Below are 27863 nucleotides of genomic sequence, written 5' to 3'. Positions count from 1 at the left end.
ACGTCCTGTATCTACAGTATATCTGACCACAGGAGTTCATGGTCTACTTTCCTTGCCATCAATGCAATGTAGTTTGTTAAGCGCAAGAGCAGTTTGTGGCTATTATAACAAGCAGTCATAAAGACTACAGGTAGAGGCCCTGTTATTGTAATCTACATCCCATATGTTAACTATAAATCAGGACGTCCCCAGCTGATGAGGCAGTACCTGATAAACCTTTGTCCAATCACTCAGAAGACAATATTTGTTGCAGCCGCGGTTTGACTGGGCAGACAGGAAATGTGATGGACTCAAGGGACTAAAAAGAACACAGTATGTGGAGAATGTATGTATGGTGTGCAGCATGTGTCTTGGCATTGGAATTGTTTTCTGAAAGACTCAGGGAAATTCTTTGAAAGTTTCCGTAGGATGCATACAACATAGCAATATACTGTAAGTAGCAGTAGTGAAGAAGTGAAGGCATCATGTCTACATCACACTAAGGGGGCCGATCACTTTGTGTTACAGGAGGATATGTGGAGCCGCTTCTTGAACCAGAGGAACCTGATAGAGAGGAACGAGTACCTCGGCCTGGTGAGTGGAATCTTTCCCCCCTGTCCTGCATTCATACAGCTGCTCCTCAAAAGAAGATCTTTCAGCACACAACATTGCTACATGCAATAAAGACTGCCCCAATGTTCTTTGAGGCCATAAAACAGAAAAATGTAATTAAATGAAATGGGATATAGAAAGTGGTAGGAGGTTGGACTTTTCTTCGTCTCTTCTCAACCTAGTTGTGCTTCTAGTTTGAGGGAGCGGGGAGGGGGTGTCGATGTACTGTACATAGGCGCGAAATTAATTCCTTTATTCATTATGTCAAGGCTATATATTGTGAAGTTGCGGCCGTGTGTTTCAACTGATTATTTGTCATTTCCATTTAGACAACTGCAGGACAGGTGGACACCGGACACCGTTTAATTAAAAAAGCGCTTAACGCAGAATGTTGGCGTGTTTGTGTGTTTGTATTAAATTACAATCTGTACACTTGACTTACTTCTGATATGGAAATACTGATATGTTCGGACTGTAAATAAGGCTCCTAGGCACAGATTTATCAACGAGTGATATTCTTGTTATCAATCGTTACTAATCTTAAATGTTGCTCCAACCAATCAGCAACTGATACTATAAATTATTGCACGTCTATCTGTCTTACCCATCACATGGACTTACTGACTCTACTCTTCCCATCAGGTGTGGACGTGGAGCCCCCAACTGAAGATTACAATGAACATCTGGAGAGAGAGGATTATGATGACTGTATGAACACTGCTGATTAATTCTACATTTCTCTGTTGTTCTCTCGCTCTCTGCTCTCTTATTATTATACTATTTTTAGATCTGTCTTTATATTAGGGATGTACAGGCTCGAATTAGTTCCAATTTTCCCACCAAGTTCGGATTTTTCCCGCCAAAAATCGGGTCTCAGATAGAGGCAAAACTTAATCTTTCCTGGACAAACATCATCATTCCTCGACAAAAGTCCATGAAAATGAAAGATGATGTTTGTCCATGAAAGATGACGTTTTGCATCTTTCTGAGTCCCGATTTTTGGCGGGAAAAATCTGAACTTGGCGGGAAAATTCGAACTAATCCGAGCCTGCACATCCCTACTTTATATATCTGTAAGTCTCTCCCCTTCTGTCATCGCAAACTAATAGAGGCTAACCCAGTATCACAGACTTATCCTTTTATCTGTTTTCTTATTCCTATGCAGATGGCTTCTCCAAGCGTAATAAGAAGCCTCCAAGTGCTCCGGAACGTAGACCAGATCGTCCCGTCATATATGAGAAACCTGCACCCAGTGAGAGCTTTTCATTTATGTCCTCCTTATGTTCTTCCAAACAGAAAAGAGTCGCTTTAAAACTTCAAACAGAATTATATTAGACTCTCACATACCTAAACAAATAACAATGCACAGGAAGAAAACCCGTCTCAGCCCTCATACACTATGATGCAGAGAACCAGTCTCTGTGATCACACATCACACTGAGAAGAACCAGTCTCAATCCTCACAACCATGATGCGGAGATCCAGTGTCAGCCCTCACACACCATGATGCAGAGAACCAATCTCTGTCATCACACATCACACTGAGGAGAACAATGTGTCAGCCCTCACACACCATGATGAAGAGAACCAGTATCTGTCATCACACATCACACAGAGGAGAACAATGTGTCAGCCCTCACACACCAGGATGAAGAGAACCAGTCTCTGTCATCACACATCACACTGAGGAGAACCAGTCTCAGCCCTCACACACCATGATGAGGAGAACCAGTCTCAGCCCTCACACACCATGATGAGGAGAACCTGTCTCAGCCCTCACACACCATGATGAGGAGAACCTGTCTCAGCCCTCACACACCATGATGAGGAGAACCAGTCTCAGCCCTCACACACCATGATGAGGAGAACCAGTCTCAGCCCTCACACATCACACTGAGGAGAACTAGTCTAAGCCCTCACACACCATGATACGGAGAACCAGTCTCTGTCATTACACATCACACTGAGGAGAACCAGTCTCAGCCCTCACACATCGTGATAAGGAGAACTGATCTCAGGGCCTGATTCACTACAGAATGCAACTGCATATGCTATAGTGATTACGCACGAAGTTCAACTGCGGTTGTATGCTAATTCATTGTGATTGCAATGCTGCCGCAGGACTACATAAGGACGCCCACTTTACCTTACACACATCTGTAATACTTAACAAAACTGAGAAAATATAGGTACAATCAAGTACCATCGCCGCCTCACGCACACTTGTACAAGCTCTGACCTTACTCATGAATTGCTAACAACCACGCACGCTATGAGACCTCAGGCTGCGTACGGCATTGCAGTGGCTAATTTATACACGCCCCTGCAACGGCGTTCAAACACACTGGCACGCCTACGTTTCGCCAACCACCCCCCATCACCACCCAAAAACGGCACTTTCTGTCAATCACTCTGCGATAGGTCTGTGTAGTCACTGCGAGCGCTGTCCCAAACGCAATGGCTGGTTCGCACATGCGCACTGTGATGCATACGCATGCGCTGTACGCAACAATCAGCCGATTGCATTCATATTAGCAACTGCGTTTCTTGCTGAATCAGGCCCTCAGTCCTCACACATCACACTGAGAAGAACCAGTCTCAGCCCTCACACACCATGATGAGGAGAACCAGTGTCAGCCCTCACACACCATGATAAGGAGAAACAGTCTCAGCCCTCACACACCATGATGAGGAGAACCAGTGTCAGCCCTCACACACCATGATGAGGAGAACCAGTCTCAGCCCTCCCACACCATGATAAGGAGAAACAGTCTCAGCCCTCACACACCATGATGAGGAGAACCAGTCTCAGGCCTCACACATCATGATGAGGGTAACCAGTCTCAGCCCTCCCAAATCACACTGAGGAAATCGAGTTTCATTCATCGCTTATCACAATGAGCAGAACTACTGTAGTCTCAGGCCTCACACACCATACTGAGGAGAACCACTAGCAGTCCTCTCACATCACATCACACTGAGGAGAAGCAGTCTCAGATCCCACACTCCACATTGAGGAGATCCATTCTGATCATTCTTTATCCTCTCACACAACACTGAGGAAAATCCACAGTCCCACAGTGGAGAACCATTCTGACCAATCTGAGTCCCCACATAACACACTGAGGAGAACCACTTCCAGTCATCATATGCCACAATGAAGAAGGTCTCGCAGTCCTCACACACCACACAAAAGAGAACCACTTTCTATCCTCAAACTCCACACCGAGGAGAACAGCTCCTAATGCTAAAACATCATGCTGTGCTAGACCAGACTTAGTCCTCAGAGAACCCCTCTCAGGACGTATACTGCCACACTGAGGAGAATCACTAATGGCACTAACACAAGACACAGAGGAGAACCAATCTCTCAGCATCTACCCCATTGGTTATACACAATATTAGCATTTGCTTCATAAACACATATAGTGCATAGATTGTCACTTTGCATTTTCCTCTCACACAGACTAACCTTTTAGTAACCTTAGAAGTCTCATTGTGTAATTCCTCTTCCATTACATTGGGGGAGCCCATGTATTAAAAGCTTAAACTATGGAAATCCTGGTAATTGCCAATCTTATTACTAAAATTATTTAACATTTATTTATATATCACCAGCATATTCCATAGTGCTATACAATCATCATTGTAGCCACCAGAGTAACCCCAAAACCTATTTCTGATTTCTGATTCAGCAATACATGCTAGTGCCCTGCTGAACGCATATTCCCAATGTTCGGGAATCTGCGCAGATGCATGACCCGTTCTGCGCATGTGCAGAACGAGTAAGCCATTCCGCTCACAAACTGGCAGCAGACTGGCAGTGATTGACCATCTGCTGCTGTTTGTGGGCGGGGAGGAGGTGGCGTGGCCTCCATTTTCTGAAATGGAGGTGTGTCACCGCCTTTGGGAGGGAGGGAAGAGGCCAGGATCTCCGTCGGCTGATGGAGATTTCCTGGCCTTTTCCTCTCAACTGCGGCCGGCCGGCTTCATGACCCCATGACCTTAGCCAGCCGATGTAATGCAGATTATCGCTCGGGTAAGTAATGCCTCCTGCTGCATTACCATATCCAGGGGCGTAGAGAGCCCGGCAGAGCCCAGATGAAGGGGCATGGCCAAGTGCGGGAGGCGTGGCCACGCCCCCTGAGCTAAAAACAAATCTTTTGCAGTGCCACGTAGCGGCCCTATGCGCTGGGGAGGGGGGCGCTGTGAGCCCCTCAGCCTGGCGCAAAGCCAGAGGGGGGCGCGTTCAGTGTTATCGCTCCCCCCCACAGGCATAGGAGACTTCTGCGGCTGCTGCTCAGAAGCCGTAAGCAGACTCCCACTGCATGTGCTAGGCTGCTGTGTGGGTGGAGAAGTGAGGGAGGGTGGGGGAGAGCGTCGCCAGACCGGGGCCCCCACCGGGCCCCTCTAGCAAGCCCGGGCCCGGGTAAATACAACACTGCCTGCATACATACATCATATATCTATATCCTGCGTGCATACATCATATCTATAGCCTGCAAGCATACATTATATCTATAGCCTGCGTGCCTACGTCATATCTATAGCCTGCGTACATACATCAAATCTATATCCTGCATGCATACATCATATCTATAGCCTGCATGCATACATCATATATCTATAGCCTGCGTGCATACATCATATCTATAGCCTGCATGGAGCTTAGCAATTGTGATCCTTGCTGAATCAGGCCCCGAGTCTCTTGACTGATTTATATTGTATGTTACATGAAATTAAATATACACTAATTATTATCGATTCTTTAATGATTTTCTTAGATAACAAAGCAACATCTAAAGGTTATTAGGAAGCCGTGCACTACAGTGAAACTTCTTTCTTTAAGGGGCTACTCTCATTTAAAATAGCACCAAAAGTCGTATATAAAAAGGAATAATTAAAATAGCTGATGCCTTCTCTAAGGGGTATATTTACTAAAATGCAAGTTTTTAGAAGTGGAGATTATGCCAATAGCAACCAATCAGATTCTACTTAACATTTATCTAGCACCTTCTAGAAGATAATTGCTAGAATCTAATTAATTGCTATGGGCAACATCTCCACTTCTAAAAACCCGAACTTTAGTAAATATACTCCTAACACTCGGTAGCAGCTGTGAGGAATATGAATATAGGGACTTTCCACTTGACATCTCTTTCTGGGATTCAAGCATGCCAAGAAAAATAGTGATGTTGGCTTGTTATTCCTATGTGGCAAGATACAGATAACATTTTTTTAAAGAATTTGTGGAATGTTTAGAAAACACGAGAACAGATTCAATATGTCACGGTCTTTACTTGCGTCATATAAAGTGATGAGAATCAGTCTCCGCAATGAGTGGGCTGTTCCTGCTGTACTACTGTATATATCTGATTCTTGTTTTCTGTTCTCAAATAAGACACCCAGGTCATAAAGCATGGAGCAGAGAATACTTAAGGTGGCCATACACGGCACGATATACGTGCTGATCTGACGGATCGGCACGATATAGGTGCTATATTGTGCCGTGTATGGGCACGATATCGTAAATCGCATCCCCAGATCTTCCCGCATGTTCATCTGATCTGGGATACGATGTACGATCCCATTCAAATTGTGGAGGGGGAGCCAGTATATCATGCGGTCAGCGGGGACAGCACGATCTGTCTGCCGACAGATCAGCAGTCATCCTACACGGTGCATCTCATAAATTATGCCAGGAGCTGATGTTTTCTTAAACGAGTCCTCTTCCACCAGAAATTTTTGTTTAAAAAATAAAATCCTCCTGATATGATTTAGGGATATTTTTCTGCCTTGATCACAAGTTTTTATAATTTATCTTTAAAAATGGGTGTGGCTTAATATGCTGCAAAATAATTGTGTTTTTTTTTTCTTATTGAATCGTACCTTTAAATGTTATACTGGGCGTACTCTATACAATTATCGATCTGCCTGATATCAGCGGACCGCCCCTGTGTGTGCAGGCGACTGAGGGTAAAATATCGATCGGTCGGGCATGCCGGATTGTCCAGCATGCCCATCTGATGCGATATTTTGTAAATTAAGTTCAGCTGCCACGGACAGTGTATGCCCAGCCGCGGCCATCTGACAGACATTTCCCCCTGTTCAAAAGGAAAGAGCAAGGAAATGTCTCCTTCCTGGGGGCAGAGCGCAGATATCATGGCCAGTATACTGTGAGACATCTCACAGTGTATGCCCGCAATATGTGCAGGGTGTCAGGCTGCCAGATAAAATGTCTGTCGGTCTGACAGGCATTTTATTTGGCAGTGTATGCCCAGCATTAGCATTTAACATGAGAAATGAAACTTTTTTAACAATGACGCATATAATGAAGGGGCTAAAAACGAATAAGTATTAAGGTTTCCACACTTTGTTATGATGATACATGACTTAGAGCAGTGGGCCTGATTCAGAGCTGCACGCAAAAAGCGTGCGCTCGCTCTGAATCAGGATGGCCGCTCGCATAGCTGTGGGTGACCAAAGCCCCAGTGAGCTTTCAGCTCTAATAGAGCTGGAAGCTCACCCACAGACATCACTCGTGATGTCAGTGGGGCCGCCCCCAAATGGCAGGCGTTCCTTCGGGAACGCCTCCGTTTGGCCAGCCACTCCCCCCTGCCCGCCTCCAAAATGGGGCGAGCTGTCGATCAACTTTGACAACTGCCCCTTCTGGATGCGAGCACCGGAGCGAGTGCTTTTTGTGCTCGCTCCGGGGCTCGCGCACTGTCCCACAATCGACCCGCTTGTGAGCGCAATGCGGTTGCGAGCGGGTCTGAAATGAATCAGGCCCAGTGTTTCTTAAACTCAGTCCTCATGGACCCCTATACTGGCCAACCTTTGGGCTGCCCCCTCGGAGAAGGTTGGCACAGTGGGGTGCCCCAGAAGTGGGTAGTGCTAGGGGCATGATGACGTGAATGTGTCATTGTGGCCCTGCCCCCGCTGTACAATGCCTCAATTACTGGCATTGTGGAGCGGAGGACTGAGCCTCGAGGACTCAATTCAATGCTAATTGTGTCATCGGCCACTTGTACCGCCCACTGTACTCTGGAAATGGGTGTCGGGTCGCTTTGGGAGACTTGCCCACTCTACCAGGCAGACGTGCTGCCCGATTTTCTGGAGCCTCCTGGACGATCCGGGAGAGTAGGCAAGTAAGTGAAACACTGACAGTGCATGTTTTCAAGGTATCCTCAGGAATAATTAGCACAAACTGTAGATCTATTGTATTGGTCAATAAGCATACCTGTGCTCTGGAAAACATGCACTGTTACGGTTCCATGTGGACACTGATTTAAAGAAAAAAATATTGTCATCATTGTTTAATAAAAGCAAAATTTACAAGAAAAACTCTGGATTAAATAATTTTGCACTTTTTTTTTTACGATAAAAAATTTACTTCTGTGAAATTTGCCCCATTGGATCTATGTTGCACTGTTGCTCTAGCAGACCGACGACACCGATATCTGAGGGAGAGATAAAACCACCAGAGATTAACATATTACAAGTTACTAGCCCTTGAAAGGTGAACCGAGATGGTCTGGTGACTGTAAAACTCATTGACAGGAGAATATGTGGGGGTAGTTTGTTGTAGGATTAATGTAGGATTAATGTCCTATCTTCTGTGAGTTTACATACTGTACACAGTCATACACAATCATGGAGCATTCTTGTTTCATATCCAACGTAAATTTATTAAACGTTTTTTGGGGGGGCTCATCGGTTGTTGTTTTAAGGCTTTCATTACTATTTATACATTTTAAGAATGTAACACAAGCCAGTCTTGGCTTAAATTCACAAACAGAAATGTTACATTTGTGCAGGGAGTATAGGAAACATGTTTATTTTATGTTGACACTAGGTAAATTTACTAAGAATCGTGTCTGATCTAGTTTTGCCGATTAGAAACTCGATTTGCATCGCTAAGTCTGAGATGATTTTAGGCTTCTGAAACACTCAGATTTACCAAGAGCCGTGTTTAGCTGAGAACGTGTTTTCAGATGTGACCGAGATTTCTCCCCCCCCCGACTTGCAAGTGTCTGACCGCAGCCAAACTCTCCCGAACAAAAAGCCTGCACATATCAGTGAGATATGTGAAGGCTGCTTGTGTGTTTTTAATGTAAAAAAAGGGTTAAATGTGAAAAAAAATGACATAGGGTCCCCCCACGAAATCAGGGGTGCCGAGAGGGGGGGGACGGGTACAAATTACACAGGCCCGGGCTTGCTGGAGGGGCCTGGCAGGGACCCGGGTCTGGTACTGCTCCCCTCCCCCTCTTTCATCACTGCAGCCCAGCACACGTTTCTGTGTGCTGGACTGCACTGGGAGACTGCTCGCGCCTGCTATGAAGCAGCCACAGCAGTCTCCTATGCCTGTGGGGGGAGCGATCAAGCTGATCGCATCCCCCACTGGTTATGCGCTGGGCTGAGGGGGCTCAGAGTGCCCACCTCGCCAGCGCGCAGTGCAGCTTCGTGACGCTGCAAAACTTTTTTTTTTACTGGAAGGCGGCGTGGCCACGCCTCCCGCGATTAGGCCACACAACCCTTTACCTGGGCCCGCCGCGGCTCTCGGCGGGCCTGCCCCAAATAGCATGATCAGCTAACTGTATAGCGGCTGCTCATTGGCTGGCAGCTCTGGGTACTGACAGTTTCCACGTGGGGTCTCCAGTCTTTAGCCAGGTAGCGATGTATGTGGTCACATATACATTACTACAGTACGAACTGGTCCAGGTGTAATTTTGTTATTTTGAAAATACCCCTGGATGCTACGGAGACCAGCGCAAGGACTTAGGTGAGTATAGAATTTTATTTTACAGGTAACCCATTGGATTACTCCTTTTAGAAGGGGACCGAACATCTGGCAGTAGGTAAGTACAGTATGTGTGAGTGTGGTAGGTATGTTATAAAATTTGACATACTATAGAGTGTGTGTCTTGTGGTTTTTTAAATATTTTTTTACAGCGGGGGTACAGATGCCGGCCACCTGCTGGTAGTTCCACCTGTGCCAAAGGGCTGGCATGTTGGCACAACTGTAAAAAACAATAGTTTAATTCTATTTTCAACACTATTACCCTGCACCCACTGCCCAGGGGTGTGGGGAAGAGCCCCGGGGCTACAGCTTAAGCTTGGAAGAGGCAGATCCCCACCTCCCCTGTGAACCCCGGCTTGGGCTGACCGGCTTAGGTGATAATGCTTTGGCCGGTGAGCCCTGGTGAAAGGGCCCCTGGCTGTGGCATTACACCCCGGCTGGATTTGAGTCCAGTGCTGGCTTTAAAAATAGGGGGAACCCTACGCAATTTTTCCCCCCTATTTTTAAAACCAGGACTGGCTCAGCAGCCCAGTGCTGGTTCCTAAAATACAAGGGAACCCTACTCGTTTTTTCCCCAGATTTTTAGGAACCAGGCCTGGCTGAGGTGCCCTGGGCTGATTATTTTTTTTTATTAATTAGCACTTTAGGTAGTTTACATGCAAAAATATACAGAAATCACACTGATCTGTGTATGTTTCTGCCAAACTCGCAGCTCAGGAGGGTGGTCTATTTGAAACTTCAATTTAGGTCCAAGTTTACTACAGTTACAGCCGTGATTGTAATCACGATTCTTGGTAAGTTCCCGAGTTGTATCTTTTTCACTGAAAGTACTTTTGGTCGATGGTGTTTTCAGTCGAGTTTGCAGCCTCATCCGAGATTTTGAAACTCGATCGAAAGATCTCTCTCGACTTTGCCTTTAGTAAATTTCTGAGTTGGTCAAAATGGCAAAACTCACCCGAGATTGCAATCTCGACCAAACATTAATCTCAGTAAATGTACCCCTAGTTCTGGTTTAATGTGTAGGACCTCAGTGGCCTCACCCAAATGCATCTGTTTATGCTCCTTCCAACTTCTCTATAAAACAACATTCTTACATAGGAAGACCATACACTTGATCAATCCTAGTCATTAATTAGAACATCTTTTAAGTTTTCCACTGGATTCTGGTGGAGAATAAGTAACGCTCCCATACAATGGATGTGACGGGGCATTGTTAGAGCAGTTGGACGATTATAGCATACATGGGCCACACACCATCTTGCAGGGCTTCCCTTCTATTGAGGAATGTGGTAGGTTTTTGGACCCATTTATACTGCTACTTACTGGCAGTTAAATCTAGAACCGTTAATTGAGCCTGCAAATTGCAGCGTGTATGGGCATCTGTAGTTTCAACCTATTCTCTGTGTGTGCTTCAGATTTTGGCAGACATATATCATCTGTGTTGGAAAAGAGAGTGGTCTGCGCTCATACACCCCCATTGTTCCTATTCTCCAGAACTTGGACACAGCCACAATTATTTTTCATGTTTTTACGTTATTGCAAGAATTTTGCAACAAAACAATTATATTTCATTCTACAAAAATACTGATTTCATTTTGTTTTTTTTGCAAGACTAAAGGCAACAGAAGAATGAAGAAGAGTAATTTATATCCTATTAACATCTGGAGAACATATATAATATAGATGTAATAGAACATAACAATGAATATTTCCTTGAACCTCTCTGCTTTTGTCTCTTTAGAGAAGCCAGATGTTATAACGCCCCCTCCGGCTCCCGAGTATCCGGGACCTATACCAGGATTTGATTATGATGACTGTAAGTACCGTATGGTGATATTCTATAAATGAGAGGGAGAGGGGGGCCTGAATTTTTTTTAAAAAAAGTAATTTGATGGCGTGATTATTTATATATAAACAGAGTTGGACTGGCCCACAGGGGTACAGGGGAAATCCCCAGTGGGCCCCACTGCCTGAGGGCCCCACCACTTGCTCTAATGTCAGGTTCCAGACTGTGCACTTGAATTTTACATTGTTACTCTATTTGAGGGTCAGTTACATGATCTCTAATGTATGTCCAAGCTCTCTGGGGGCTGGTCTCACCCCCTCTGGTAATTGCCCACACCCTGCATTCCCCCGGTGGTCCCTTCATGCGCATTAAACAGCCCTTCTAGTCGCACCTTGGCGTGGACCGGTAGCGCCAAGCATCTTTTCATGCAACTTTTTACCTTAAATGCGTCTTATTCGATGCAAGAGCTTATGCTGATTAAAATTATATACGGCATACCTATATTCTGTCTGTGGCTGCAGCTGTATCTGCATGCAAAATGCTACGTTACAGTGTCACAGCCTCTGACACTGTAACGTAGCATTCTGCATGCACATATAACCACAGTCGCACACAGAATATAGGCATGTCACATATCACTTTAATCAGCAGAACCTGCTAGTGCATCTTATTTGCATTTGTGAATAAGACGCGTTTTAAGAGAAAAAGTCACATGTAAAGATGCTTGGCGCTACCGAGTCACACGGCGCTCTCGTGTTATCTGTAATGTGACCTTCTGTGCACGGAGGATAGATGCACGTGGCCACATCTGTACTTTAAGTCAGTGGTTCCCAAAATCAGTTCTCAAAGCAACCTAACGGTCCAGGTTTTAAGGATATCTATGGTTGAGCACAGATGATTAAATCAAATTGACTGGGGTACTAATTAAGTCACCTGTGCCCAAACATGGTTATCCTTAAAACCTGAACTGTTAGGGTGCCTTGAGGACCAAGTTTGGACACCTCTGCTTCAAGTATTGATAGTTGATTCAGATTGAAGAAATAACTTCCAGACGTTCACAGTACGTGCATCCTATAAAAGTGACATTTTATTGATGTATAAACTAAATGATACTCATGTTTTACTTATTGACATAAAAATAATGTTGGGAAACAATTGTGATATAACATTAGAGAATAGGTAGTACAAAAAAACACAATCCTACGGACAGTTTAAGATAAAATGTATATTCCTGTCTTTTATAGATTTCCACCGTCGTATGTTGTATTTGTTGGCAATATTTGTATTAGTAGAAGAAGTGCTGTGCTTATAATGACATTACCACCTTGGTAAAAGATTTGAATCAAATCCTGGATCCCTGACGCTGCTGTCTGCATCTGTTACTTCTCTGGGTTCTGCTGGTTCTGTAATTCACTTTGAAATTATGCAGAGAGGGGTGTGAGCGGGATGACCAATCAGAAGTCACAACCACTTTGTTGCAGCATGTGATTGGTCTCCCTCAGGCCCCACCAAACTGCAGTTTTTGGCTGGTTCTGTAATAGGAGACCCAGGAAAAACGGCTGCAGGGAGGTTCCCGCTAGTCTTTGGCTAGGTGGGGTGGCAGTCACGCTACTACAAATATATTATATAAGGCGTTGCTGAAGTTTTATAACTTGCAGGATAAAAGGGAGTGTAGCTGAGCTAGCTGGAGAAGAGAATCGCTGACATAACTTCTTCTAAAAATAGTTAGAAATTACAAATGTGTTAAACCTAAATCTGCCAAGTACAGCTTAGTTACGGCGAAGAATATAGACAATTTAATGTGAGATTTGTAGAAGAAATAAATAAGGTACAATAATCAGGAAAAATAAGAAGTCATTTTAAGGTGATATGATTTAGAGTACACAGGAAGTCCCTGCAAGCTGTAACAGCATTAAGGTCCTTTCATCTGTGTAATCACCTTCAGCTGACTTCTCCTGGTTCATGTAGAGACGTTTAGGCTATTATTTAGTTTACGACATTGTTTTGCCCTGGATATAAGTTAAGAGACAAAAGCATTGTGTGAGTAGTGTGAGTGAGTGAGCCCAGGGGTGTTCAGAGTTGTATTTAGGCTTGGGAAGTGCTACAAACACACAGTACATGTGGCCAGAATACATAAAGCAGTGCCTGATTACAGAGTAACCGTGAGAAATGCTCAGGCCATACCCCTTACTAAACGTGGACCTCCAACAAACCAAAGCCTATGAGAAACATGCAGCTTCTGTTTATCTGTGCAGATGACTACAGGACGCTCCCCAAACCCCCGGACACGAAGGAGGAAGAGAAGTGGACAGACGAAGAGAAATATTCATCAAGTAACTATCTAATACATACATTTGTATTTATATAGGGACACGGATACCATTTATTAATACTCATATAGATGTTTTAGCAGTATAAACAGTTTTTCCAGTTCCCCCAACCTCAATTCACTCTCAGATCTGACATCATAAGAGAACCACTAAGGGGCCAATTTATCAACGAGTTTTATTATATGCAAAGAATGATAAAACTCGTTGCACATGATAAATGGTGCTCCAGCCAGTCAGCTCCCAACTGTCATAACTCAAACAGATGACAGAAGCTGATTGGCTGGAACACCCAGAGCCGTAACTAGACTTTTTGGTGCCCTGTGCCAGAGAGAGCATCCCCCCATTTTTTTAATAGGGACATAAGATAGTGTACCTGAAAAAGGACCGTGGCCACATGGGGAAGGTCCAGGGAGGAGATAGGGGCGGGCCAGGAGATGCCAGGGATAAAAGAAGAGGAAGCTACAAGTGGGAATGATAATAAACAGAAAAATTGACAGGCCCAAACTAAGATTCCCACTGTCCCTACCTACTATCTAGCGAAACCACAGCCAAGGGAATGGGCTTGGCGGAATCAGCGGGGAAAGAAGACCCTGTTGAGCTTGACTCTAGTCTGGGCCCTGCGGTGCCCTGCGCTATGGCACTGGTTGCACTATCCTAGTTACGACCCTGGGAGCACCATTATTATACGTAACAAGTTTTAAAACTTCTTGCTTATGATAAAATTAATTGATAAATTTGTCCCTATGTTTGCATTACACTTCCTTAGGATCCCACTCCCCTCACTTGATAGGACTAGTTTTAGACAAAGTGGGGCCCTGAGTAGGAATCAGTACAATAGACTCAGTACAACTTATTATTTCCAAACTGCGTGGCCCAATTGCAAAGCCCGGCAGCCAGCGATATTGCACAAGTCAGTTATAAGGCTTCTCCATGCCCAACGACATGCATTGCCCGATATTTGTGTGAGAATGGGCACATGGGTGCATTAAGAACGTTGATTGGTAACTTCCCTAGCCATGATAGGACTTTCCCACACTACCAGTTTCCTCCAAAGACTGACAACCTAGCTGGTCACTGAACTTGGTCAATAGGTTTAGAGCTGCCCACTAACAGCTGTGATCTCTGAGACTTCAGGAACGCAGGGAAGCTGTTGGTCTTCCCCATAAATACCTGGTAGGTGAGCACAGGTGCCCGCGTACCGTTTAAAGACCCTATTTATTGTTTATTAAAGCCTTTATTTAAGGAATGTGTTCCAGTTTCTACAAAAGGAAGAGACCAAAGAAAAAAATCAATAAACAAATAAACACAAGGGTCAAAGAAAAGGGACACACATGATAAAATAAGTGTTCCCAGAATACCTGCCACAGACACAAGAAAAGAGAATTGAGGGGGTGTCTCAGCTACTGCTGTACCCTAGTTACATTACAATTCACACTGCAGGAGGCCTAGGTAGTAGTCAGATAGCTCTGCACAAACTCTGTAACAGAAATCCTGCGTGTCCCCCTCGTACTTATTTTTTATATGTCAAACAAGCTTTTATTATGCTATTTTTCATAAACATTTCTATTGACTCCTGTTGCAGAATTTTCTGATTTGTAGATTATTCCACAAAAAGATGTGTATGCAGTGTTTGCTGTATATATACACATGTATGTATCCAATATGTTGGACTACTTAAATATATATCTCAACTTAGCTACTTTTGTATGGTTACAGGTTATATAGCATTTTTACCACATCTCCATAGAAGGATACTGTACAACCGCTACATTTTAACAATTGGAATCCAAATTTAGCAGTTATCACATTTTCTTATTCTATGTCTCTCATTCATCATAACAGGGGACCGAATATCATATTCTGTCTTTATACTTACCCTACAAGGGACACATACTTCTTGGTGACAATCAGAAGGTAGAAAAGCAGTATGAGGACCCGGAACGCAGGCATCGTGAGATCGATCAGTGTTAAATGCTACTTTAAACATTTCACAAGTGGTGATCTCACTGCGCCTGCGTTCCGGGGTCTACATAGTGCTTGATTGTTTGACAACTATATACACAACAGTTAAAATAAATATGTTTTGCAAAATGTATCCTAGAGGCTATTATAAATGTCCTCATTTGTCCACCTCTGCGCAAATTCTGAAGCAACACCACCCTGGGCCCAGCAGCTGAGGACCCAGCCTTGCACCTTGCTTACACCTATGAAAAATTACTAATTTGATATATATATATAGATATATATATATATCTATATATATATATAAAATTAGCGACATCTCCAATGATTCTTTTTCTGTACACAGAGAAACCACAGAAGCCAACTAGCAGCAAAGAGGAACGAGAGAGGGAGGAGGAGGAGGAGAAAAATCGTAAAGGTGAGAAGACTAAGGGGGAGATTTATCAAACCTTATAAAGAGGACAAGTGGCCCATAACATCCAATCGGATCCTAGCTTTCATTTATCTAGCACATTCTGTAAAAAGATAGCTAGAATCTGATTGGCAGCTTTTTACAATGATGCCAAAAAGTGAGCAGCTCCCAGTATCCTAAAGTTCCAAATCTGCAAATCAGCTTGGTGTAAAGTAGCACAAGCCCTGTCTGTATGGGCATACCCTATGTAGTATTGTACCATCTTATATTATTTTGCATCACAGGTTCTCAAATTCGGTCCTCAGTGCATGTTTTCCAGGTCTCCTCACAGAATCACAAGTGAAATTATTATCTCCACCTGTGGGTCTTTTAAAATGTGTCAGTGAGTAATGACTACACCTGTGCACCTGCTGGGTGACCTGGAAAAAGTGACCTGTGTGGAGTCCTAAAGACCAAGTTAGAGAACCACTGGCTTACATTATGCTCTATGTCCTATGCAGACAAGAAGAAGCCACCTGACACATGGGATTCAGAGGAAGTGGTAGAGCCCCCAAAAGAGAGGAAGAGTGAGTAGAACCTCCGTCACTTCACTATCTTAAAATATTGCTCAGTTAGGGATCTCTGGATGAGAGAAACATCATCTCCATGAGTTAAATATGAAGCACATGGTTATCAGATACACAGTCAGATGTCTTCTGGAAGTCCAAGCCATAACTGTCTTTCCTTCCTCACAGAGTGCCCGCCCATTGGTGTGGAGTCCCATCGGATAGATGATGACCAGATGCTGGCCTCCTCCATGCTCCGCCATGGTCTCCACGCTCAGAGAGGCCGGCTCAATATGCAGGTACGGTGTGGGCACGGCTCCATCTGAGGTCATAACTGATATAGTGGTATCTCCTAACAAGCTTCTGCCACTGTTAGTACAAGCTCACCCGCTCTTCCATCAAAGAATCAGTCATCATTCTTTTTCATGAGTAAAATAGCAAAATATGTTTATGTAAAACATAAACTTTACACTTGTTACAATTTAAATAAAGACATATGGAATCTACTTAGGACTTGGTTAACATATTTAATTATAATTTCACTACCAAAAGAAAAGCTGTAATTCAGTGATGAAATACAGTATTCTTCTTAGTATACCTGTAGAACAGTTGACTGATCAAGAACCCACCAGTTTGACCTAAGTAGGCTGGCTATCTTGTTCCTCTTCCTACCTGAAGGAGGCTGGGTGCGGAGAGGTTGGAGATGGGAGATAACTTCCTGTATAAATAAGAAATATCTATCTAAATTAACATTTAACATTTTGTTAATGAAATTATTATTTAACGTTAATAAAAGACAATGTTCTAGCAATAGAACAAGTCATCAAACTGTACAGTGGTCAGGTATCCAGTAGTGCTGGCTTAGCAACCAGTATTTCTTCAGCCGATCCAGAGATAATCATGTCCATAGCAATTTACACTGCAGTTCCCTGTCCCACCACTAGGCTGGTTCTAATGAAGACGATTTCTTTGATGGCGCCTGGTGTGCGGAGGATGAAAGCCAGACACAGTGGTTAGAAGTGGACACACGGAGAAGCACTCTGTTCACTGGAGTTATAACCCAAGGACGGGACTCTGTCATGCAGTAAGTACATCCTTCTGCACTATATACATTTACAGAATAGACTCTATATGGACAGAACTTTATGTATCATTTCCTTCTTTCCCATAGTGATGACTTTGTCACCACATTCTATGTGGGCTTCAGTAACGACAGTCAGAACTGGGTATTGTACAGCAATGGGTACGAGGAGATGGTTAGTATGTGCATTTTGCATATTGAATTTTATCATAAGACTGTGCCACATATATTGTATATGTAATCATTTGATAGGTAATAGGTGTCTACTACCTGGTGTGTATGGTCATTGTGATAATTACTGTATAGTCCAGTAGGCATGCTCAGTAATGTCACTAGTTCATAGTAAGTTGGTTTTGTATTGGTTCATTCTGCAAAACCTGGGAACCAAGGACAGAAATTGCCTCGGTGATAGCACTAGCTCCTTGCCGACTGGTAAGACACAAACTGGCTGCCTCCACAGCTCCCTACAGTAAACGTACATGACTGATCTTAGCTTAGCTTTGAAGATTTAATAAGAAAGTTGCCTCCTCCCTCTTTGCAGATGTTCTTTGGTAACGTGGATAAGGACACGCCGGTACAGACAGATTTCCCAGAACCTGTGGTAGCCAGATTTATCCGCATATATCCGCAGACCTGGAATGGGAGCCTTTGCTTGCGCATGGAAGTCTTAGGATGTCCAGTCTCTAGTAAGAAAACTCACCATACAATGAACATGCATACAACCCAAGCAAAATAAAAACCGTGTGTGTGTCCTGCATACAAGCTACATATGACCTATATGGTGTCACAAAATGACATTTGCACGTTTCCACATTTGTAGATTACATTCATTGTGCAATGAGTAAAGGGTGACCCAGAAAGTGCCTTGATAAGATCCTGGATTATAGAGGCCGCCGCCTCTGATGGAAGGCATAACTATTTTATCACGCAGTGGTGTGATACACAAACAGCATATCCCTATATGTAAAGCCAGAAGCTGAGCACTGAACAAATGCTACTGTAGCAGCTTGCTAATATATATAACAGTACAATTTGTGGTGTGAATCTGACCTGCATGATAAATGTACAAAGGTAGTGCAGAAACCTCCACAATGTTAACAGTCACCAGTCTGCGATGTCTCCTTCTAGATGTGGTCAGTTATTACAGCCAGAACGAAGTCTTAACCTCTACAGATAATCTGGATTTCCGGCATCACAACTACAAAGACATGAGACAGGTGAGCTGCTCTCCGTGTGATTGTGAAGTCAGTGGCCCTAACATTAATACTTCCCCTCACCTGTAAATATTTGTTTTTCTTCCATTATGTCGCTGGCCACATTTTCCCTGCAGCTCATGAAGGTTGTGAACGATGAATGTCCAACCATCACTCGGATCTATAACGTGGGGAAAACAGCTAAAGGACTGAAGATATACGCCATGGAGATCTCCGATAACCCAGGGGAGCACGAGATAGGTGAGGAGGCTGCTCTGCCAGTCACGGTGTAATAGGATGCTCAACAGGATTATCTGAGCAATGAAGAGTCAGAAATTGTAATGCAGAGAAAACGTAGAAGTAAAGTGGTAGTCTCAGCGGTGGGCAACATTATTCTTTTGTGGGGGGTGGGAGGGTTCTCACTGTCGCCCTTGGCGCCCCATAACGTTATATCAAAGAGCCCTGAAACACATAAATAAAGCCTACACATTATGGGAAGCAGCTTATAAGTTGGCATTACTACAGGCCCAGACAGTCTCATATGAACCTTTTATTCATCAAATGTACAGATGTGTCCATGTACTCAAATCACATACTATCCTCATATCACGTCAGATAGCCTTGTTTAGCGCACCACGTACTTTGTGACTTAGCTGCACCAAAACACTAATCCGAAGTACCTAGTAGCCTATAAGCAAACTAAGATGCAAAACTGAGCAAAAAGTAGCAAAATGGAGGAAAAATTAATCTATGGTAAACAAAGACAAAAAGACAGATCTGATAGACGTGATATGCACCGTTATTTTATACCAATTTGGGACAAAAAAAAACTAATCCTAGCACACTATAGTACTAAGAGGCAAACTTGAGGAAAAAGTGGCAAACTTGAGGAGAGGTGTATGAGAGGATATATCTGTAGTTTTTGTTCTGTGGACACAAGACATTTTCAATTTATGAACCAATTTTTGAAAGCCAGAGAAATAAACTAATTAGTTCTTCCCATACGTTCTCTCTCTCCATAACCCCTTCGGATCGCTTTTTTGTCTCTCTCCACAGGAGAGCCGGAGTTTCGGTACACGGCTGGGCTTCATGGCAATGAGGTTCTAGGACGAGAGTTGCTGCTTTTCCTCATGCAGTTTATGTGTAGAGAATTTCGAGATGGCAATCCACGAATTACAACCCTCGTCCATGAAACTAGGATTCACCTCGTACCCTCATTGAACCCTGATGGCTACGAGATTGCAAGTCCACTGGTGAGAACACAGCATATGCGTTTTATAAAAATCTCTTCCAAGAAAATGCTTTCAAATGGTCTGCATGGAGGTTACTAAAACAGGAATTGGCAAATAAAAAAGACAAATGGGGCAGAGAGCAGTTAAGACCTTCAGGTACATTTCTTCAGCTCTAATATTTCTAATCTATTCCAGGGCTCAGAATTGGGTAACTGGGCCCTAGGCCACTGGACAGAAGAGGGCTATGATATTTTCACCAACTTTCCAGACCTCAACACAGGATTTTGGGCTGCAGAGGACAAGAAGTTTGTACCTCATCGTGTGCCCAACAATAATCTACCTATTCCAGATGGCTTCCTGGCAGAAGATGCAACGGTAAGTCTTGTGGGGCTGATAAGAGGTATACAGAATGACCTGCCAGTCATGTTATGGTAAATTTGTTTATAACCAGAATAGAGAAAATAGCATGGAGGAAAGACAATCTTATTTCTTGTTTAGGTGGCGATAGAGACTAGAGCTATTATGGCCTGGATGGATAAAATCCCTTTCGTGTTGGGAGCCAACTTGCAAGGCGGGGAAAAACTGGTCTCCTATCCATATGATATGGCACGGGCTGCAAAAGAAGAAGAACAACCACCTCAGTTTCGTCATCCGTTTTACCAGGAGGAGGAAGAGGAAGAAGAGGACGTCATTGAAGTTCCAGGAGAGGATGATGAAGGTGTTTCCAAAACCGCTGATCATGCCATTTTCCGGTGGCTTGCTATCTCCTATGCCTCTGCCCATTTAACTATGGGAGAGACAATCCGTGGAAGTTGTCATGCAGATGACTACACCAAGGGCATGGGAATAGTTAATGGAGCAAAATGGAGGCCCGAGTCTGGCAGTAAGTATTGGGAAATTATGTTGCAGCTGCTATAGACAGACAATGGCATCTGGTCCCTAAAGGGTCACAAAAATCAACACTAGAAATGGGTCAACCAATAGGAAATGTTTTCACAGCCATTGATGGACATGATTTGCAGTGAACTAATGTAAATATGTCGGCTGCTACAGCAGTGTTTAATCTCCCCCTCCCCGTCTTTTCAAACAATCTGCCAATAGCTGTCAAAAGGATTAGTAGCAAGGGAAATTGTTCTAGAAATGTAAAGAGGAATATACCCATATAGGACTTCTTTGTACTATATTTCTCTATTCAGGGGAGACATGGACAGAAGTTTGTCAGCATAAAAAACTAATCTTATATTTACCTCTACTAGTGGGGTTGGTGCTTATTACTTGCTTGGCTAAAGTGAAATGAAGCAACAAACTTGGTCCCAAATGGAGCTAGAATATTATCCAAGACCATACGGCCATTAACGTAACATTATAATCGGGGCATGGCCAGACCACATTTCATTGTGGCAGATTGGGTTTCTCTTTTGTTAATATTTTAAAAATAAATATATTTTCTCCTCCATGCAATGAGAGGAGGGGGGGGGGGGGGGGGAATGAGGATTTTGCGTAATAGATGCTCAGCAGGCGTACAGGCACTTTACATTTCTACACTAGGGATTAAACCCCCCTCTGTACCACTGCCAGAAGAAAATCAATTTTTGAAGGTGCCCCAGATGTGGGGAGGCTTCTCTCTATGCTGTATTTTTCATTCATTTGTATTTTTCTGCACTTTATAACATTTAACTTCCATAGTGCCAGTGGCTGTGAGATGCATGAAGTGAGGGTCTTGTCTTCCTCTGGCCACACCCTTGCGCTTCCTATGAGATATGGCCGGTCACTACCGCTGCATGTGGTAACTAGTGATCCTGTGCTGCAGCACCAGTGCTTCCGAAATCGGCTCCTTTCTGGGGTCTGCACAATGGCGGTGGGTACAATGACTAGTAATAGTAAACTCTCCAGCTAGGTATAGTCTTGGCTCTTTGGGCACGCCTTAGGGACAGTAGTCAAGTCTGTGCTGGGCCTTTCAGGTGGGGTAATCACTTCACAGCCAGCTCCTCCTCACTGGCAGGATCTCATTCCCAGTGGAAAGTCCTGCAAAGCTGAAAGCCATTATGGAATCTCCAGTCCTCCTCTTCTATACATCTCTGACAGAGAGGTAATAATTGGGCACGGCAGCCGTATTATAGCGAGGAAAATCCACCGAGAAGGACGGCTGCCGTGTCCGTGCCGTCCCTGCATGGCAGTCAAGCACAGTCTGCAACTCGATCTGCTGCTGCGCATGCCTACTGCATTAAAAAAACAACCACAACATTAAAAACAGCTTAAAGCCGTTGCATGTAAAAGGTTACCGTCCGGCTTTGGACCGCGATGGTTGCGATGGTGATCCCAGCCTGCGACCTCCGTCGCAGTGCTGGGATGGCAAATGCAGCAGCGGGTGTCATACACCTCCTGCATTTGTATGATTGCAAGGATCCAATTGCAAAGCTGCCTTCGTGCTGCTTTGCAATTGCAGTCCTTGCTGAATCAGGCCCCTAGTCAATACTGTAGTTGACATTATCTCAGCTAACTGTATAACTCCAACAGGTAAGGTTCAGAATCTTCAGGTAATGAATAGAATTCACTCCAGTGAACTAGGTGAAAGGTCCTTGGACCTTGTAGCAACTCCACTGGGGAAAAAGCCATCTGGCCAGGTGACCTGGTGAAGCCATGCAGGGTCTCATTTCGATCCACAGGGAAAGCAAGTAGCCAAACATCTAGATAACAGTCCTTTGTCCAACAAGAAGGACTAGAGTTAAAAACCAGGTTGGTCAGCTAAAAGTCCAACTGCCCAGCCTTTAGACAATAGTTGACTTGAAGGATCTGCACATTATTTATTATCAGTTATTTATATAACGCACATATATTCCGCAGCGCTTTACAGAGAATGTTTTGCCATTCACATCAGTCCCTGCCCCAGTGGAGCTTACATTCAATACTGTTGGGAGCCAATCAACCTACCAGTATATTTTTAGAGTGTGGGAGGAAACCGGAGTACCCGGTCTGGTACACAGCGTCTGTGCACATCCAGGTTCTCGTGTGGTGGGAGCCTGTCTGCTTCTCTTCCAGGACTTTTCCACCTAAGATGACTGGTTGAAAAATGCGATAGATCAGGGATGCAACTCAGAACTCCTGATGTCCCACCCAGATAGTTTTTATCGCTGACTTTTCTGTAGTAATGACAACCGTCCTGCTATACGGGAAACCATTCTGTCCTCTCCTCCGAGGAAGTTGTCTAGTGCTGTAAGAAAAGAAGAAATTGCTTTCCTTGGTCCAGTAGCTTGGTGGATCATTCCAGTCTGAAGTGCTTAAGCATCAAGTATCCATGAATATCAAGGATGCGTACTTGCACATTCCAGTAGAGGTGAAACATTAGTACCTTTTAAAGTTTTAAGTTCAGTCTCTGCTTTTCAGCCTGGCTACAGCTCCAAGAGTGTTCATAAAGATTATGGCAGTGCTGGTTGCCCTTCCGAGATCCAAGGGGATGACTGTCCCCTAGACAATCTTCTGATAAAGCCAGGCTCTGTGACTTTGCTGTGATCTACCAGTCTGGAGATGGCCCAGAACGTAGAATGTCACAGTTGGATCATCATCTATGACAAATCTAATCTTTACAGCGGTTGGGCTTACTGGATCTTGTGTTCAGTACCATCAGTAGAGGGCGTTCTTGCCAGAGGACACATTTCTTTCTTCAGGGACCTGTAAAGTCTGTGTGGGCTGACAAGTGTCTGTTAACTTCTGCTTAAAAGTACTACTAGATACAATGGTTTCTACCTTCCAATGCACAGTTCCATTAGAAGGAGTTTCAGATCAAGCTAATTTCAAAATAGAATAAGTCTCACCATCATCTGACGGTCACCCAAGGTGTGTCAATCACTCCTCTGATGGAAGAGGGGGAAAAGCCTCAACAAGGGTCATCTTATAAATCATTTGGGGTAACAATTGTGAAAACAAATGCCAGGCTTCAGGACTGGGAGGTGATCACACTTCAGTACCACTTTGGTGTCATTGGCCAAACTCCCAATTGCTGTTCAAGTTTGTTAGCAGTATTAAAAGCTGTAGCTAGACAACACCATTGGCCTTTTGTAATCGCCTCGAAAAAACAGATCGGACCTATTCCGGCAAGTTAACCTATATTTTTAAAGTGGCAATCATTGAAATAATTGGCAGTTTAAAAAACTGGCAAATTCGATGGAATTGCGCCCGTGCCTGCATTTCGCAGGTAATTGCATAAGGGAGGGCTATAAGGATCCAGACTGGCAATGCCTCTGCAGTGGCATAGCTCAGCCACCAGGGAGGCATTAAGAACTCCCTTGCCATGAGAGAAGTCTGCAAAATTCTGTAATGGGTGGAACAGACTGTCTTGGCTATCCAGTGGCCTCCAGTGGTCTAGGATTGTGTTTTGACTCTCGCTCCCAGATGGTTCAGTTTCATCTTGGTTTTCTTTTAGAGAAAACTGGCACTTGTAACGGGAGTGCAGATTTATACATGTCATTTATACTCTGCATTCATTCCCCCTATACCTCCTTGGGATCTCACCTGGTGGTCACATTCTGCATCCACATTTCGATCCCTTGGAGCTGGGAGGTTCTTCCTGTAGGTGTCCATTTCTTACCTTCACAATTTTGCTCATAATTACTCATTTCTTTTACCTAACTAGTACAACCCCATTACCCCAAACATTTATCTTTAGGTCTCCAGACTAAACAGATAGTAAACATCTGTACCCAATATGAGATCTGTAACAATTTTAAAGCCAACAAACCAAAATACATTTTATTTTGTACTTATGTATATGTGTCCTCTTATTATTTTTTTTTAGCCTTTCGCAGTTTGTCTTATGCAGCGGAGCGATTATCGGTAATCTGCGCATGAGGCTGAGTCAGACTGCGCACGCATCAACTTTCATTTTCATTGACTCTCTCACAGAGGATTATTGACAGGCAGGGACAGATTGTGGGCAGCAATGGAGAGGTGGCGAATCAAACGCAGGCGTGACGCGATCATTTTTGCGGCGTCTCTGTCTGGTACTGTGATCCCATGCAGAGTCACAATGGCTCCGCCGTGTCAGTTCCTGCAGCCATTCTGTGCGACCAGTGGATTATTCAGAACTTCGATAATCGACTGCTTTACGGCCGATTTTCATCTTTGTATGCAGTCGTTTTGGATTTGCAAAACCGCTGGTGGGCGCCTTGAAACAAATCCCCGCGGCTGCGACATTTGCATATAGTTGCACAGCCGCGTCGGCAGCATTAGCCTCCATCTCTGCATCAGGCCCTGTTACATCCAGGCTAAGTGATAAAAACAGGGGAGACTGAAGACGGACCTCTGCTTCATGTTACTCAGATACCAAATGATCTCACAATAAGGGCAGCACAGCATAGTGATTAGGGGCATTATTTACTAAATAGCAGCTATTCAAAGCCACCGAGTACCTGCATTTGTGACCATCAAATTGAAAACAGTGCAGAACAAAGTGTCAGTGAGACGCTAGAGTGGGGGCTATGTGACCAGCTTTACCTTACATACTGGGGGCTATGTACCAGCAGGACCTTGCATATTGGGGGCTATGTACCAGCAGGACCTTACATATTGGGTACTATGTGACCAGCTTTACCTTACATATTGGGGGCTATGTAACCAGCAGGACCTTACATATTGGGGGCTATGTACCAGCAGGACCTTACATATTGAGGGCTATGTAACCAGCAGGACCTTACATACTGGGGGCTATGTAACCAGCAGGACCTTACATACTGGGGGCTATGTAACCAGCAGAACCTTACATATGGGGGGCTATGTACCAGCAGGACCTTACATATTGGGGGCTATGTAACCAGCAGGACCTTACATATTGGGGACTATATAACCAGCAGGACCTTACATACTGGGGGCTGTGTAACCAGCAGGACCTTACATACTGGGGACTATATAGCCAGCAGGACCTTACATACTGGGGGCTATGTAACCAGTGTCAGTGAGATGCTAACCTCCCTTTTCCTGCACCCTAAACCTAACTCTCCCCTCAACCTCACTTCTTAACTGCGGGATTCTGACAGTCGGGATATTGACCGCATCCCGTATATGTGTGTGTGTGTGTATATATATATATATATATACACACACATATACACTGTGTTTACACCAGAAGCCTTGTCTTGCCAGAGCCTGCATTGTCTAGTATGCATATAGCAGTTTATGTAAAAGACATGGAATAATATTGTCGGGTTCTCCTTGCCAGGTATGAATGATTTCAGTTACCTGCACAGTAACTGCCTGGAGCTCTCCATATACCTGGGCTGTGACAAGTTCCCACACGAGAGTGAGCTGGCTGAGGAGTGGGAGAACAACAAGGAGTCTCTGCTAACCTTCATGGAGCAGGTCAGTGACTTCTTGCCAGTAAAAGCCATTTACCAGATGTCACAAAGCTCTTTAAACCATCTGTAGTTTTTTTTAGAAAAATGTTAGTATTACAGCAGAAAATGGGTTCTATACCACGAACCTCTGAAAAATGTAGATGCCTAAAGCTATATATGACTTAATATGGATAGAACACCTTGCTTACTATTATTATCTACAGTACCCCCCCAGGTATATGTGACATACTGTGTTCTAGCGCCTCCTAGTGTATACCATTGGTCTATTTCTCTGACAGGTACACCGCGGGATTAAAGGCATTGTGACAGATCGCCAAGGAGAACCTATACCAAATGCAACCATCACTATAGGTGAAATAAACCACGATGTCACAACAGGTCAGTGATACACACAAATGGGTCAAGAAATAAAACATCATTGTGAAATATCCCAAATAGGTGACCATTATCGGGAGTACTCTCATGTTGATAGGCCTGTAAGTACTTAGAACTATTGTTTTTGTCACTTCCATGTTGCTAGCTCTTATTTGTGACAATTACGAAAAGGATTCAGTGTACAACGCTAGTGTTTAATAAGGTGACATCCTCTGAAATCTCTCTTCTCCCGACAGCCAGCGGTGGCGACTACTGGCGTATCCTGAACCCTGGGGAATATCGAGTGACCGCACGGGCCGATGGCTATACTCAGAGCACCAAGTCATGCAGCGTTGGATTTGACATGGGGGCAACCTACTGCAACTTTGTTTTGGCCCATTCCAACTGGAAAAGAATCAAGGAAATTTTAGCAATGAAAGGGAAAGGTCCTCTCCGCCTGGTCCCACCTGGTGGCCGCAAGCTCTCTCCTGCCGCAAGGCAACGCATGCAGCGACGTCGTATGTTGCTGAACCGCCAGCGCAATCTTACCACCACCCTACCGCCTACAACCAGTCCTGTCGTTCCCACTGATGCCACTGCAGTTCCCACCGATACCACTGTAATTCCCATCCATACCCCCACCACCATGCTTCCCCACAGGCTGGAGCCCCCCACTCCCTCAGAATCTCTGTGGGACACAGAGACTGAGACCTACACAGAAATCGTCACGGAAGTGGAGACAGAGATCTGGGAAGAGGACGGCACTACTGCGCCAGCCCCGTTCACCACTGCAGAGACTTACACCGTAAACTTTGGGGACTTCTGAGAGGGAACTCATTGGAGATGGGTTACAAATTGATGTGTGAGCATCGTAAAAGTGTTAAAGACTCTGCCCCAGAGGGGTCAACTCTACATGTATATATAGTCTGATCGTCATCTATAAGCCAGGAGGCAAGGTCCACCGTAATAAAGCAAAGCAGGCGTTCAATAAAGTCCTGATGTTTCCATATTAACGCCTTTGTTTTACCCTTGTACTGCTGGAGTTTCTATACATCAGGGCATATAATAACCACTCTGGCACGGGAATGAAATATTGCATATGAAAATATACTGGTGTTAGCTCAGGCTTGAACACACTGCAGGCCATTCTGGCACTAGCCTCTTAGTGCTTTGCTCTCCAAGTATGTAAAGTTTCATCAGTTACCAATAAAGTTTCTAGAAATCCCTCTG

The 27863-nt window shown here is 44.2% G+C and overlaps 1 protein-coding gene across 2 annotated transcripts in view; it reads left to right on the top strand.

Moving 5' to 3' along the window:
- The window catches only part of AEBP1 (AE binding protein 1), a 39426-nt gene extending 11566 nt beyond the window's left edge, over nucleotides 1–27860 (top strand). For both annotated transcript variants that reach the window (XM_088443343.1, XM_088443341.1), the window contains exons 4-22: nucleotides 508–573; nucleotides 1234–1299; nucleotides 1757–1843; nucleotides 11133–11207; nucleotides 13433–13510; nucleotides 15816–15887; nucleotides 16382–16447; nucleotides 16616–16725; nucleotides 17371–17510; nucleotides 17598–17682; nucleotides 18049–18193; nucleotides 18636–18724; nucleotides 18838–18961; nucleotides 19757–19953; nucleotides 20128–20307; nucleotides 20431–20815; nucleotides 26144–26283; nucleotides 26558–26657; nucleotides 26891–27860. In XM_088443343.1, the coding sequence (XP_088299469.1) occupies nucleotides 508–573; nucleotides 1234–1299; nucleotides 1757–1843; nucleotides 11133–11207; nucleotides 13433–13510; nucleotides 15816–15887; nucleotides 16382–16447; nucleotides 16616–16725; nucleotides 17371–17510; nucleotides 17598–17682; nucleotides 18049–18193; nucleotides 18636–18724; nucleotides 18838–18961; nucleotides 19757–19953; nucleotides 20128–20307; nucleotides 20431–20815; nucleotides 26144–26283; nucleotides 26558–26657; nucleotides 26891–27459 (2774 nt within the window). In that variant the 3' untranslated portion in view covers nucleotides 27460–27860. The remainder of the gene's footprint in view (nucleotides 1–507; nucleotides 574–1233; nucleotides 1300–1756; nucleotides 1844–11132; nucleotides 11208–13432; nucleotides 13511–15815; nucleotides 15888–16381; nucleotides 16448–16615; nucleotides 16726–17370; nucleotides 17511–17597; nucleotides 17683–18048; nucleotides 18194–18635; nucleotides 18725–18837; nucleotides 18962–19756; nucleotides 19954–20127; nucleotides 20308–20430; nucleotides 20816–26143; nucleotides 26284–26557; nucleotides 26658–26890) is intronic.
- The last annotated feature ends 3 nt before the right edge of the window (nucleotides 27861–27863 follow it).

Source organism: Taudactylus pleione, unplaced genomic scaffold (assembly GCF_031769625.1).
Source record: "Taudactylus pleione unplaced genomic scaffold, aTauple2 ptg000329l, whole genome shotgun sequence".
NCBI lineage: Eukaryota > Metazoa > Chordata > Amphibia > Anura > Myobatrachidae > Taudactylus > Taudactylus pleione.
This window is presented reverse-complemented; position numbering and strand designations above follow the sequence as displayed.